Here is a 15,209-nt window from a genome sequence, read left to right on the forward strand (position 1 = left end):
AAACCGAAGGTTCAACTGAGCTTTTCTGAACACCCGTTGTCTGTCCGTCTGTCTGTCTGTCCGTCTGTACACTTTTCACATTTTTGACTTCTAAAAAACAACTGGGCCAATTTTAACCAAACTTGATTCAAAGGATCCTTATGGAAAGACACATAACAAAATATTCTCACAATTTGCCAATGAGCAGCCCACGTGAGGACTAACAAGATTTCCTCACGTGAGCTTAATTAAATTCTCTTGTTAGTTTCATGTGCAATTTAACATGCAAATTAGATAAAATGCCCGAGTGAAAAAAAATCTGCACATGAGCATTTCGTAAGGAATAGATCTGCTCACCAAAAGTTTTGTTCACATGAGGCTAATGAGACTCATGGGGCTCATGTGCAACAGTTTCGTACTTCAAAGACAATTGACAAAATTTAAATCAAAAATATCAATATATATTTACATCTGTCATTTTAAAAATACATTTTTATACATTGTTTAACAGGTCCGGCACAATCTCTTGATTTAGCTATATAGCTTAAAAAAGCTAAATAACTTAATAAAGCTATTCAGAATAACTTGGTATAGCTATTTATTTGCAGTTTTTCACAAAAATGTTAGTTATCAGAAATATGCAAAAAATCGCAAGTTTATTACGGTTCATATTTATACCATGGACCATTAAAAAGGCAACCCTATTTTAATTTAGTTTCAACATTGCTGTTTTTGAACACTTTTAAGCAAAAAATATATTTCCATTGTTTGGGTAACTGTCCACCACGTTGTGTGCACTGATATGAGGCGTGGGTAAGATTGTGTTGAATTATTACCAATTAATTATCTTATTTACAATAACTGGCCTCCTTTATATTTCATTCAAGAAGTAACTGTGAGATCATGAATCAATTGCCTCAACGCTTTTAGAATTTTGAATGCAAAGTTTCTAAATAATAGAGACACAAATTGATGATTAATCTTTACATGCATTGTTTACAAAACAGTTCAAAGTTGAAAACTTTAACTGCACTAAAGTGCGATTTTGTTTACATGCTGGAAAAATATACACATTTATGAAAATTGAATGACAAAATAGCTAAATCAACCTATTCTTAATAGCTTTATTAAGCTATATAGTTTTTCAAGCTATATAACTAAATCAGTAGATTGTGCTGAACCTGTTTTACATTACATTTACATGAACCTATAGAAAGTTTACCAATAAAAAATGCTGGCATATTGAAAAAAAAACTGTACATATTATATATATTTAAAAAATGAACACAGAATGATGAATAAATAAAACTTGACAGATAGTACTCTACCGACTGGTGACGATTTGTTGCTGCATATAAAAGTGTATTGCAGTTTGATCACAAAGCGCTCAGACAGACTTGGAAAAAAAATCACAGTTAGCAAAGTTCAAACCATACACATAGTTCATAAGTGCTTGACGACCACTGGCTGTATAATTATGACTGATCAAAGGATTCATCATCATCATTCCTAATGTCCTTTTCTTGACAGTTTCATGTCTCGCATGCTCTGCGATTTCACAAATAAACAATCACACAAACAGCTGAATACCACGATATGAAAATATTATCCACATCGACACAACCGGACTTCAGCATGTATACTTCTCCATAAACTAAATTACGTTTTGACTGAAAATTGAATTCAGGAAAAAAAAGAATATAACGTTATCAAATAATCGAAGTAATGAAGTACTGACGGGAGTTGATTTTATCGATTATCATTTATTTTAAAATCAACTTATCTTGCATGGCAATAAGTCTATAAAGTAGTCTGTATTTGAATTACGCACTTTTTTATAATATGAATTTTTAGACTTTTTGAATGTTGAATTTTCCAACTGCTGGAACCCTTGACTACCACCATAAAACCAGCCAAATATGTTTAGCTATATACTTGATTAAGCCATGGCCTGGCATTAAACCAATATCCATATATTTAGGTACGTAAGAAAACAAAAAAGTATCTCATGAGAATCTAGACACTTACCACAAATCTCTGTAAACAAAATCTGTAGCCAGATGAGAACCCTTCTTCCAAGTTCTCACCTTCCTTCTTTGTTATAACCTTTCCTGTATACACTAACAAAAAGTCGCCTGCACTTCTGCGGACAGTTGTTCCGACTCCTCTGCCTATAATACATAATAAAAGCGTACAGGAAGCTACATGGAAATTATAAAGAAATTGTTGATTTCAATTTATATGTTATTGTCATAAGTACATGTATATACTATTAGATGAATTGCACTGATATCACATGTCACAGAATTTGTACAAAAGAAAATTTTTGTATTTTTGTAGAACAGTAGCTCCACGTGAAATTCAGGTTGACAGACCGTAGAGCTACAGTTCCACCCATGCAAAAATTGTATATTTATTGCACACAAAAAGTTCCACATGGTTTTGGACTACTGTGAAATCATTAGATTTCGTGGTGGCTTATTTTTCGTGGACTTCGTGGGTACCTCTCATCCACGAAATAACATCCTTCACGAATTGATGAATTAGGGTAATAAAGTCATATTCCCTTTTGTAGATATATATGAATACACGAAATTACGTCCCCACGAACCTGTAAAATTTAAGTCATCCACGAAAATTGGCCCCCACGAAATTTAATGATTCCACAGTAATTAAACTAATTTATTAGGAACATATTTTGTGAAAATTTTAATACCAAAAATGTTCTTCCACAATGATGAATCCACAGTAGTCACTAGTCAACTGAATTTTTTATTCAATATTACATGTACTTCCTTGGAAAATGAAGTTCCTTGGTTTTAAATTTAATGTATTTATATTTGTGCAGCTATCAGCGGGCCATATAGCAGAATTTATTGATATGGAGTAATACCTGTTGATAACCATGAAGAACGCAAAAGTAATTATAGGATTCATGAAATATTTAACTCACAATAGAGTAGTAATACCAACTAGATTGGTCTCCAAACAAAATTCAGAAGTTTGATTTAGGGCAATTCAAAAATTTGTCCTTACCTTTGTTCTCAAATAAGCTTATATTAAATCCTGGTGGATCAATATTCTTTTCACTCCATTTCCTTGACTCTTCAATGGGATTAACTCTTTTTCGTTCTTTTCTTGACATGGTTTTCAAAATGCTAAAGCACATCCATTATTTTGTTTGTTTACTGTTTTCCACACTGCAAAGATTGAGAGATTATAGTAAATCCCGGTAGTTTATAAAACAGTTTTCTCTGTGTATAATCACAAATTTTAAACTGATGATCATAAAAGTAAACAGAAAAAAACCCAATTATCATTCTGTCGAATAACAATTAGAAACTGTTAGATAACTTTTATAGATGAGTCTAAAAAGTAGTTATGGGTGGGGGAACATAATAATGTTTACACCATTTGACTGTCCTTAAAGGCCGAACATTTTTACCGGGTGGTAAATCTCAGGTGAGGGCGGGGCTTAATTTCTAGATGTGTAGAAGCCTCCGGGGCTTGCAGTCTACCGGCCCGCGGTCGTGAAAGCTGTTAATCATTATACACAAGAAGCGAATTAATACACAGGAAACAAGCATTCTGAGAGTATTGCATAAGCAATACACGTCCCCTACCGGTTTGTGGAAATTGTGAAAACAATGCACTTTTATGCAGAATATCGAACCCGAACATTAAAAAATTGGAACATAAAAAATTAATTTTCTCAAAAATATGTCAACCAGATGTTACAAAAGTGTAAACTTGATCTGTAGTTTGACATTTTGAAGCTGTTCAGCAAATTTCATATTATTCCTCAACAGCATTAAGAAAAAAAGTATGGAAAACTGAAAAGGGACAGACAGACAGACGGACGCAGAGGAAAGCTATAGTCCCCTCCAGTGAAAACCAGTAGGGGACTAATAAATAATCAGTCAGAATTGGTCTTAGTTTGAATATGCTGTTGTTCTAATGACCAGACGAAGCTATTTTTTTACGGAAATGTTACGCATTGTCCGAATTTCATGTGACTGTGTAAAGTACAATTTAAAAAAAATCATTAAATTAATTCTGCTCTAAAAATGTGACTCAGTACATTGTGTTTAGCACTTGACATATTGTTTAGGAAGTAAATTTTAATCAATATAATTGTATAAGAAAACCACTATTTAGTATAGGAATATGGAATGTAAAGGCAGCTAGCCTTTTTACGATGACAGTATTATTGGTGTTAGTTTTCCATGTAGTGACGTTTTCGTGCAAAAAGTTCTAGTTGAGTGTATTTCCAGTAAATACATGCAGCTTTAGTAGCTCATAAGATTGTTTAATTTTTTTTTTTTACATGTTTTGGAGCTGCTCATGCATCTTCGTGGAATTTAGTAGGTCACATACATTCAACATGATTCAAATATAAATTGCGTATTTTCAAGCGGCATCATTTTGAAGTCTGTACACCAGGTAAAAAAGGGGGCATTTGTAAAATGTTCGGCCTTTAAACTTTAGCAATGTAAAGAACAAATAGACGCTGCGATTTCAATGGGTGTTTTTTTTTTTAATGATGGTGTAATGTCTCATGACCTCAACTTTTGTCAAGGGTTTGTGCAAGAAATAACAATAAGCCTCATTATTGTGAAAATGGGTTTCTTCTTTAACTAAAAATTAAGTTTTTTTCAAACATTATTTTTTAATTTACACCAAAATTGTGTATAACAAATCCTGACGGTTAGAGCATCACAACATTCAATGTTTCAATGTGTCAAGTGGGAGCTTCGTCAAAAGCAGGAGAGAGAGAGAGAGAGAGAGAGAGAGAGAGAGAGAGAGAGAGTTTAAAATCGACGAAGGATTGGGCACATCCTCTCAACGTCAACGATAATCCGAGATTCCTTTGACTCTCCCCTGCAAGTCACAATATAAAGCGGGGTTAGAGTCAGAGGAGTCTCGGATTACGTCAACGAGTGGACTTCATGCAGGACCCATGACGGGAGGTAACGGGTGGTTTCGCTCCGATCGCTTGCTCGCCCTGAGAGGTTTCGCGCCGAGTGGTTTCGCCCCTTTTCAATATATGATATAGGTATTATTAACGATCAATGATTACCTGTATTTATCGATCTAAGCAAACCCCAAATAATTGCTAACGTTGTGTTTTATGGAATAATATAAAATTATCGTGATTTTACGTAATCGAGCCGTCTTAATTAATGCCTTTTATAAACATTTGTGTATAGTGAAGGCATTTTTAGCCAATTTTCCTTGAGCCATTATATGTCCGTGATTTCACTTAGTTATGTTAAATTTTAACATTACTTACATTGCTTTCTTAATGCATTTATGAACATTTGTAATGTCATTGTCATGGGAGTGAAATCATTTTTTGCAAATTTTCCGTGATTTCACTTAATTATGTATAATGTTCATAGGTTTTCTTAATTAATTATGTAGTATTCATCTTGTATATATAGATAATTATGCTGTTGTGATCTCTATCATCTATTACTCTTTAACTTAATTATATGGTGAACAGAAGAAAAGAAGAAGACATGTAAACTTTTATAGATTTATTGTAATATAAAAGTCATAGAAAATATTGAGAAAACATATCAACATACATCAACACATATTTTAAAAAAAAGCACTAGTGATTGAGGTGGTAGGTGCACTATCAAAGTCAAATTCAAAGCACTAGTGATAGTCTATTAGTTCACTATGGGTGTCACTCGCACACTTAATTTGCACAGCCGGAAATCACAGTAGTATCAAGTCACTCGCATGGAGCATACACGGTACCGCACAACCGTAGAAAGTGTCCAGTTGACAACTGTCCTGCATCATACTGCTCCCAGGCCTCCGTCAATTTCTTCTGGGTTGCATGTGCAGATGATGACTGTCTTACATCCCTGAAGAGGTTCTCGCTGGACACACGAGTCTCCACTAACTTTGCCTCATGCAAAAGAAGAGGGACAAGCTTGTAGAAGGTGCATCCCCGATGTCCAGCTTTGCCGTTGACCATGTGATGCCAACCTTTAATAAATACAAATAATATATTCATTAATGCCATTTTCCAAAAATACAAAAAGAATCAGGTTAATAATTAATAATTATATGCAGTTATTGTTCACAAGACAGTTTACCTTTTTTTAAATGAATACTTTTATGTATATCTCTAGAACACAATGTTTAAATTCATTTTCAAAAAATAACAAAATTATTATCACAAAAATTATTTGCAATATATAATCACCTTCTACAACATTGTTGGTCCTGACGGCCTGGCGGTAGACGGTCCATGATGATGGGTGGAAGACGGAATGGTTCATCCACTGTCTGTCGATGTAACCCACCAGGGACTGGAGGGGCTCTGTGTTGGCTCTCTCCTTCAATGTCTGGAATGCGGCGGGGATGTCTGGTGAAGGTAGGAAGGGTAAGGCCATAAGCTGCTTCAAGTAGCGATGAGTAGCCTCCCTCTTCATGTATGTGGCTGCAAGGCCCAGCTCCTGGATGTGCCTCCATACGGCCTGGCACCAATGGAATGTGCATCCCTTGGTCACAGCATCAGGGAATACTGCAGAAATGGCATTCCAGGCACCTGTAATAAAATAAGATCATAAATACCATATATATCTACACTACTTATTAATATTTTTTGTAGTTAATTATCAATGCTATTTATAACATATATTCAAGATTTTTTAAAAGCCTCTTACCTAGCTCAAAGTCCACCATAAACATCTCAACAGCTGGCCTTGCTGGAAGGGCTTCAAGAATGGCATTGAAGACCTATAAGACAATAAAATAAAACTCATTAATTGTATGCATTTTATGCTTGATTTTTATTAAATATAATACTATAAATGTACTTGAATGGTATATATACAACAACATAAAACAATTATTCTACCTTTACATAATCCGACTCCTGCCTTGATGACATCAGTGCAAATGCCAGTGGAAATTGTTGTTCTTTCCCATCTCTTCTGACGAAACCATGTAATGACAGCAATGATAATGATATTAATAAGATATGTTTAAATTTAAAAATTCAACACCAATATTATTTCTAATAATCTACTTTTTGGAAGTGATAAACCTTAGCAATTAACCATCTTTTTTCTATCTTTTTTTTAATTTTCATTTTCCTATCATAAGCTATTTGTTTTGTTTATTTTTTTGCACTGTACCTCCTTCCAATGCTATTTATAATATTAATCTATTATACGAAATTCAGTTGCAATATATATGTATATATATCTTATATAAAATTATATAATTACTCATGTTATGCCTTGACTACAGCTAGGAGAGAACATAAATAGGCATTGTGCCTGCTGTTCAATCCATTTCAATGTATCTATATACTTGCATAACATACTTCTTAAATTAAATTAATATTATTTAAATTATTTATACGTATATCTCTTTCAAAATTATACCAAGGACACTTCATAAAACAATGTTTAGTCTATGTATGCATTTCTTTTTTAATATATTTATGGATATTATTATTATAAAATCAATATTATTCATAAATCAATAAATAAACTTTATCAAATAGTATTGAAGATTTAATAATTAATTTTCTTTTTGTTATTGCTATTTTTATACTGTATATCAACACTATTTGATATAATTATTTGCAATTACTCTGTCTGGAATAAGTCTGGAAAATGTAATATTTGATTTAACAAGGGAAAATTCTTAAGAACGATTAATTCTTCTACATATATATGATCATTATAATCAGTTTATAAAATATGACATTGGTAATATATATATATATGCAATGGCCAAATGGACATAAAAAAATATCATATAGCTTGCAAAATAGAAAATATTCAAAGTCCGATTGAAAATATAATGAATACATTAATTTAACATGTATATGCGAGCATCTTATGGAATTTTATGCATTATTTATATCATTTTATAATCTATCATATCATATAATGCATTATATTTTAGGTACTCACCAACTTATGGCAGTAGAGGCAGCATTCACGAACCATTTCTTCGCTATACTCTTTCTGAATACTGGTTCCAAAAAATACGCGCTAACGAATTCTTGAGATACTCATCAGTTAGTTCTCCAAATTAGATCGCAATCAAAGCTATTTATTTAACGGTTTTATTGATGATGGATTAATTGCCGACTAATTAAACTGCTCAGGCGATGTGTATAAAATTATTGTCTAATTAAACTAAATTACTTTCTAAAACATTTAATTTACCACTTATGTATAGATAGAAATAATTTAAATTATATATTAAAAAACCAAAGCAACAAGCAGTGTGTATTGTAGTGTTTATTAATACAATCGGGGCGAATCCACTCGGGGCGATCATGCATTCGGAGCGAAACCTCTCAGGGCGAACAAGCGATCGGAGCGAAACCACCCGGATTCTGACGGGATGGTACCCCTAACGAACGATCGTTTCGGCAAAAATAGATTAAACCCCCCTTCACACAGGCAAACATAAGGATAAATACCTTCCGACGGCTCTAGCTGCAAAAGATGTTGTAAGGTGTTTCGTATCTAGTGTTTACTAGTTGGAAAGATAGACATGCATTCAACTTGGCCATTTTGATGATCCTTAACGCATGCGCTAAAAGGTATCGGGTTCGTTCGCCCCATCTACCTGTTCGCCCGAGTCCGTTCGCCATAATTGGAACGTAGCATCGGGGGGGGGGGGGGGGGGGGCAAATCAACAAAATAGGCATAATGGCGATTGGTGAATTACGTCTTTTTATTTAGCTTGTCAATGTTGAAATGATTACGTCTTAGACATTTAAAAAAAAAATACTGTGAATGAAGAAGTTTTCATTTTTCTATCTTTTTCATCCAACATTTATCATCGATGTTATATTTTTAATTCCGTTAACAATGTTTACAATTGTTCAATAAAACTAAATTTTCTTTAAATAACTGACTTTAACTGAAATCAAAGTATTCTTTTTTAAATGTTTAAGACGCAATTATTTTAACAGTGGATAATGTTAATTATTTAATGGTTAATAATTTAAACTGAAAATTATGGAAAGCTGTTTTCTATATGTTCGCTTTGTTTTGAAAACAATTTAATCCAATGAGGATACGAGCAGCGGCTTTTTTGATTCAGAATAATAGTTTTTATAGCCCTAATTTTATCAAAAGAATCTTATTTATAATCAATAATTAATCTTCTAAGTTGGCCATGCAGCTACATGTAGGTCAATCTGGACACTAGAATATGTGTGTTGAATCCACTGAATGCGGTTTTTTATCTTATGTAATTTGAAACTTTATTTAGTTCAGAAACCCCTATCTTAGACTACTTGGCTGCGTTCAACAGCGTAGCGGCTAAATTAGCCGCTAGGTCGTAGATGAATATCTAGGTATATAAAACAGTACTATAAGCTACCAGCCTAGCCGCTAGATCTTTAAATTCAGCCAACCACTTATTAAACCGACATATTTTGTTAATTTCAAGCGGAAATATAACGTACAGTACAAGTTAAAATTCATAATAACTTATCATATGAACTAAATATAACTAAATAGGATAAATATCATGTTTGGTACAAAGTGGTAACTAAGGTAGCAATTTCGAGTTTGATGCTTAGCATTAAAAATGTAGGCTAGGTATATCTACTAGCGGCTTGGCTAGCTTTCTGTTCAACAGCGTAGCTGCTACGTAGCCCCACGTAGCCGCTACGATCCTGAACGCAGCCCTCCTAAGTTTTTTTTTCTTTTAGATTTCACGGCCTTATTTTTTTTAGTGGAATCCGCGCCTGGCATAATATAATTTATTAAAACACATGTTACATGTAATATATTTATGCAAATGTTTAGACAGATAAAAAATGAAAACAGCAATATTATTAAACGTAATACAAATTAAACTGTAACATTAAAGGTAAGTCTTATGATTTATTTAAATTGTATTTTTTTTTTACTGTACGCATTAAAAACCCTAGTTATAGCCTCAGACGAGAAGATACACCACAAATAATCAATCACAAAAATTAAAATCATACACAACGATATATTTCACAAAAAATATAATGATGGATACTTATAGTCATTACATAATTAAATTTTGATAATTGACGCTAATTGTAATGCCTTCATTTTTTCCCAATTGCCAGCGGTTACAATATGTGTGGGTTTTTTGTTGAGTCTTTATATTTATATGTGTGTATTAAATTCGTTGGTATCTTTTCATTTAATAATCTTTTACGCCTTGCAATTGGTATGTTATATTGATTGTGCATTTATAGCTTAAATTGATGCGTTGATATCTTTTCATTTAAAAAAGGACAAATTTCTAGGATATCATATAAATTCATATATAAGTTGTATGATGTAATGATATGGAAACATGGATCTAACATTTACTTAAGGGAGGGGTGTTGGGGGAAAATGATGTTGATATATTGTGTTTACATAGTACATTAAACTACTTCAAAATCAACAATGTACAAACCATAATGGTTATAACACGTTTTTATGTCATGATAGCTAGGTTAGCAACTTCTAAAAATGAAATTATTGCTTTTATTTTCCTCTACACGTCCCCAGTACTTGCTGATTTCATGTTTACATGGATATTTTCTTTAACGCCATGCAACTTGTAGGGCATATTTATTGTGCATATCTAGCTTTTCGTTTGATAACACATTAATTAATATTGCTTTAAAAATTGCACATCGTCTGTATGTAATATATGAATACAATGATCATCCTGCAAAGACAATGGCTGTTAATATGGATGCCTTTAAAGTATAATGAGCAATTTTTGTTGTGACGTCTTTAGTTAGTTGTATGACATTGTATGTGATGGTTTATGTACATGTATACTAATAACGACTTTAAGTAAATACTGACTTACACTGTTGGAAATAATTGACCATTTTACCAGTTTGTATCGATCATACACGGCTTCTTGCACTGTATTTGTATCTGAAGGTATGATTCAATTTAATCGATAAAACAAGTATGGATGTAAATTTCCGTTTGTTGAATAAATTCCTTAACATATTTATAACACACACTATGCGATAAAATATTTTTTAAAAACCAAAACAAATAATACTTACCTTTATCTTTTTACGCGACATTGATCGTCCTTGATATCTGTATGTTTTCAAGCGCTTATATGATCCAGATAGAATGTAAACTTCCGTTTTAACCCGCGCATGCGTGTTACACTTTGTGGTGTGTATACCGCCATGCTGACGGGCTGATAATTTTATACACACAACATACACAAAACGGAAAAATACTTCCAACTGGTCCATGCACCAATTTTCACATATATGGTTTATAGCATGATTTTAAGCATTTCTAAGGTGAAATTCAAGTGAGGACCAGATTTTTGTCCTCACTTGAATTTTGTTTTCTCAGTTGTTGCTGTGTAACTTGACGTCGGCTCTCAGTTGGCAGTGTTTACGAACGCACACACACACACACACACACACACACACACACACACACACACACACACACACACACACACACACACACACACACACACACTGGCATGTACATTTCTCATAACTAATATATTTATTCCTTGTCTTACAAAAGTGTTTTAATCCGCGACTCTACTGTTTTGCAGCAGTCAATGCTCCAGAATATAATATCACGAACGCCAAATATACATTTCTCATAACTAATAACTTATAAAAACATTGGAATTTAGTTTATGTTCTTAATTAATCGGTTTTTTTTGCTCGCGACATATATTCACCTCAAATTGCAGTTGAGAATTGATTAAAATTGCATTTGATAGTGCACTACTTAAAAGATGCTCATCTTAAGGTCTTGAAAATAGATATATATAAAAAAAAAGAATATCAAGAACAAACTGGAAAGAGTCATACATTCAAGGCTGATAGATGCACCTGGCCAATACTTGTAAACTTATAAGGCAATAAAGTAGGCAGCTTATTGTACTTAAAATTGAGACATTCAATTGTTTTGAAATTTGAAAATAATCATGACATGTAGATATTGTAATTATGAATTTTTATTTAAAAATTGGGATACTGAGTAATAAGTTTTATTGTAATATACACAAGTCTTCATGGTTATACAAATCAAAAGGGCAGTCCCTCCCCTACACACCAAATTAAACAGAACAAACACAATTATAAACAATGTCAGTGTGTATATGACAAGCAATACTTTCAAATATGCTTGTCAGTAAGTTCATAAATGTAGTTCCTGAATTCTCTGTATGGTAGCAGTTTGTATTCTATTGAATGGATATTGTCTGAGTGACTGTTGGTATGAGTACAGGGCACCCTGGAGGTTCCCTGATATCTGTTGACAGATCCCTAGGATCTCCCAGGAGATGTCTCTGAATGTTTCAGGTACTAACTGTCCCTGGTCATGATGGACTAGGACCTGTAGATCATCTAAAGATCTCTGTGCTCTAATCGTGTCAACATGTCTAGAGCACAAAAAGTCTAACATGTGCAATAGTATCAAAGGTGGGATACATAACTTCGGCCAACTGTTCTGTTCACTAGACTGTTGTTCTTGCATTAATTCATTGATATAAAAGATTTTATTGTAAAGAGAGATATTATGTGCCACAGCCTCTCTTATCTTTGTAGACAAGGACTGTCCCCCTACAGCCTCGGTATACATCTCTCTATCTACATGACTCTTATACATCAGGTATGGCCGTGCTAACTTAACTTTTGTGAAATCTATAACAGATAATGCTTCCCTATATCTAAATGTCTTGTAATAATACATTGCAATATATAAGACGTCAGACACATACCCAAACTTAGCTGTTAATTTCAGCATATAACAGGATAGCTTGTCTACAATATACAACTGTTTGTTTGAACCTGTGTAACTGTACATGTTGTGTAATATAAATGCGCACCGCTGAAATATGGTGGTTGTAAGTTTTTGTAACATGACAATGTGATACTGTGTCAGCGGTAAACCTATTAACTGTCCTACCGTATGTAGATATAATTCACATTTATGTAGGTCCAATGCGCCTATCGCATCATTTGTATCGATCTCGCTGAAAATATCTTTATCAAGTTCAACTTCAGATATCAGATTGTGTTCATCAGTACAAATTGTAAGTCGAGGATTACACAGAACATTAGTGATGTAGAAACTGAAGGAGGGACTGTGTAGCAGTAATGTAATGCCTGTCTTATACAATCTATATAGTCTTGTGAATAAAGTCTTCTGTGCTTCACCATAGATATTGCTCAGAAACATGTTGTTTTCTGGGATAAAAAAGTTCGGACACACTCCCTCGTACACCCATTTAAGAAGAAGTTTAAAGCAGACCCAGAAACCGCCCAGGATATTTTGTGGATGCCAGTGAGTTTGTGTATTTTGTTGAATCGCCCAGAAAACAGTCGTTTTCATATGATACGAGCAGAGTAGTTTATCCTCTTCTCTCAAACCTTTGTTAATTATTTCCTTAAGGAACAATTTCAGTAATCCATACGTTAAGAATTGTGTGTGATTCATCGAACAAACAAGTTTGTATTCCGCCTGAGAAAATGAAACTCTCCATTCGTTGTTTGTATGATTTCCTAGCTTGTGTCCAATTGCTACAAAGTGACATCCATTCCTGACGATGTCGTTGACAACATGAGGTGGGGGCCATAATTGACACCTGCCTATCCACGAGGAGGCAGAAGGAGGCCAGAAATCACTAACAAAGCAATGGGCATCATCGTATTCTACCACACCATAAAATAATCCAGTACTACATGGTCCATGGATTGTACAACTACATTTATGACTGACAATAGATAGCATGACCTCTCTGTACTTTGAACTTGATATATAAAACCCGCCATACAGCCTTACACCAGCTGATTTCACGAAACTGTTCGCTCTTTCTATTGGTAACCATAGTAAAGTGAATCCTGGTGGACTCTCAGAACTGTCACAGAGAATAACAGCGTTTTCTTGTTCGTTGTAAAACTGTACCTGAGAGAAGTCCCAGATCACTCGGTGGTTATTTTGCCAATACATCGTGTCTCTGTCTGTCCCATGCAATCTAAATCCTTCTCTTGCACTCCCACTCATCATCGCTGTGTACGGGTTTTTCATCACGTCGTTGTTTTTCAACATCTCTGCAATGTCCCCTGTATCTCTTCTTGAGGCCACCTGTTGTGGGGTTCCAATCTTAAGACACATTCCTACATACACTGACTCAGATATGCTCCGAACAGCCATCCTAAGGAAATGAAAATGAATGTTGTCGGTTCTAATTGTGACAAAATACAGTCATCAATATATTAAGTGTTCTGTTTAACAAAGTTTTTCTTACTTTTGTTTTGCCATAGAAGAGTCCATCACTGGGGATTTTAGTGTTTTATTTTTAGCCTTTGAAAATCCCGATACATAGATAAATGTATGCACTTTACTACTTACTTTTAAAAACAAACAAACATCAAAATGCCTGACAGCCAGTCGTGGTCGCTGTAGATTCATTAAATATTGTCATTCATATTCGTATGTCATATATAATATACTTTTTCTTTTGACCCATCGTCATCCGATTTTTTTTCTTTCTTCTGTTTTTAGGTACTTACAACATCGTGACGGAGGTTACCAAAAATATCTCTGTCGCTCATGCGGCTTTACAAAGGGGAAAAATGTAAATATGATGTTTATGAAATTTTATGTCTATTGAAAGTCTTAAAAAGGGATAAAAAGGTAATTACTTTATCTGTCTTGGATTTTTTTTCAAATATAAAAAGCAGTATAATACTTATCTTTGTCGCAGATGTAGATATAAATGTAAGATGAGGCGTTCAGGGGATGAGTGGAGGAAAAACTGTACAATAAATCCTTGTTTAAGGCTGAATCTATCTGCCAATTAATTTGCCTATTTTCTGTCTACTGACTATAGTAATTTCTATAAAAAAAATATTACAATGAAAAATCGAAAAACAAATGCAAAAAGTAGGGGAAAACAGTCTGACTCAGACTACATGTATATATCCGAAATATCCAACATATTAACAGTCACTTGACGTTATAAATTTAATTTTGTCAAGATATATAAAAATAAATACAATATACAAAATTATTAGGTATAGGGTATTTACATGTATTTTTGTTATGACAAAAATGTATACCAAGTTTCATTTTCTCTCTCTCTCTCTCTCTCTCTGCTTCTTTCTTTCACTCTGTACTTTGTGTTCTACAGCAACAGCCATCTTCTGTCTCCTTCAGTCATGCATAAAGAGCACATGAATGACTATTTTCATC

General features: G+C 33.6%; 2 protein-coding genes and 1 long non-coding RNA gene across 3 annotated transcripts; all 3 read right to left on the bottom strand.

Annotated features, from left to right (window-relative positions):
- Nucleotides 1-458: 458 nt before the first annotated feature.
- Nucleotides 459-8,551, bottom strand: LOC128183844 (uncharacterized). The gene is made up of 4 exons (XR_008243655.1): nucleotides 8,447-8,551; nucleotides 3,016-3,179; nucleotides 2,008-2,150; nucleotides 459-1,649 (listed from the first exon to the last, which is right to left on the bottom strand). It is a non-coding gene; the product is annotated as an uncharacterized LOC128183844 (long non-coding RNA).
- On the bottom strand, nucleotides 5,585-7,241 carry LOC128183843 (uncharacterized). Its single transcript, XM_052853023.1, has 4 exons — nucleotides 6,860-7,241; nucleotides 6,666-6,738; nucleotides 6,203-6,547; nucleotides 5,585-5,982 (listed from the first exon to the last, which is right to left on the bottom strand). The coding sequence occupies exons 1-4, from the start codon at nucleotides 6,890-6,892 to the stop codon at nucleotides 5,723-5,725; spliced, it is 711 nt and encodes a 236-aa protein (XP_052708983.1). The 5' UTR covers nucleotides 6,893-7,241; the 3' UTR covers nucleotides 5,585-5,722.
- A 3,001-nt stretch (nucleotides 8,552-11,552) lies between the features above and the next one.
- LOC128183841 (uncharacterized) lies at nucleotides 11,553-14,310 on the bottom strand. The gene is made up of 2 exons (XM_052853014.1): nucleotides 14,263-14,310; nucleotides 11,553-14,169 (listed from the first exon to the last, which is right to left on the bottom strand). The coding sequence occupies exons 1-2, from the start codon at nucleotides 14,286-14,288 to the stop codon at nucleotides 12,150-12,152; spliced, it is 2,046 nt and encodes a 681-aa protein (XP_052708974.1). The 5' UTR covers nucleotides 14,289-14,310; the 3' UTR covers nucleotides 11,553-12,149.
- Nucleotides 14,311-15,209: the final 899 nt, after the last annotated feature.

Source organism: Crassostrea angulata, chromosome 5, assembly GCF_025612915.1.
Source record: "Crassostrea angulata isolate pt1a10 chromosome 5, ASM2561291v2, whole genome shotgun sequence".
NCBI classification, from domain to species: Eukaryota; Metazoa; Mollusca; class Bivalvia; order Ostreida; family Ostreidae; genus Magallana; species Magallana angulata.

What these genes read in the sequence shown, in the direction of transcription:
- LOC128183843 (XM_052853023.1), bottom strand. Translation starts at nt 6,892, where the DNA reads ATGTCATCAAGGCAGGAGTCGGATTATGTAAAG. An exon ending in AGGAGTCGGATTATGTAAAG is followed by an intron (nt 6,739 to 6,859) that starts GTAGAATAATTG and finishes ATTGTCTTATAG; the next exon opens with GTCTTCAATGCCATTCTTGA. An exon ending in TATGGTGGACTTTGAGCTAG is followed by an intron (nt 6,548 to 6,665) that starts GTAAGAGGCTTT and finishes ATTTTATTACAG; the next exon opens with GTGCCTGGAATGCCATTTCT.
- LOC128183841 (XM_052853014.1), bottom strand. Translation starts at nt 14,288, where the DNA reads ATGGACTCTTCTATGGCAAAACAAAA. An exon ending in TCTTCTATGGCAAAACAAAA is followed by an intron (nt 14,170 to 14,262) that starts GTAAGAAAAACT and finishes TCATTTCCTTAG; the next exon opens with GATGGCTGTTCGGAGCATAT.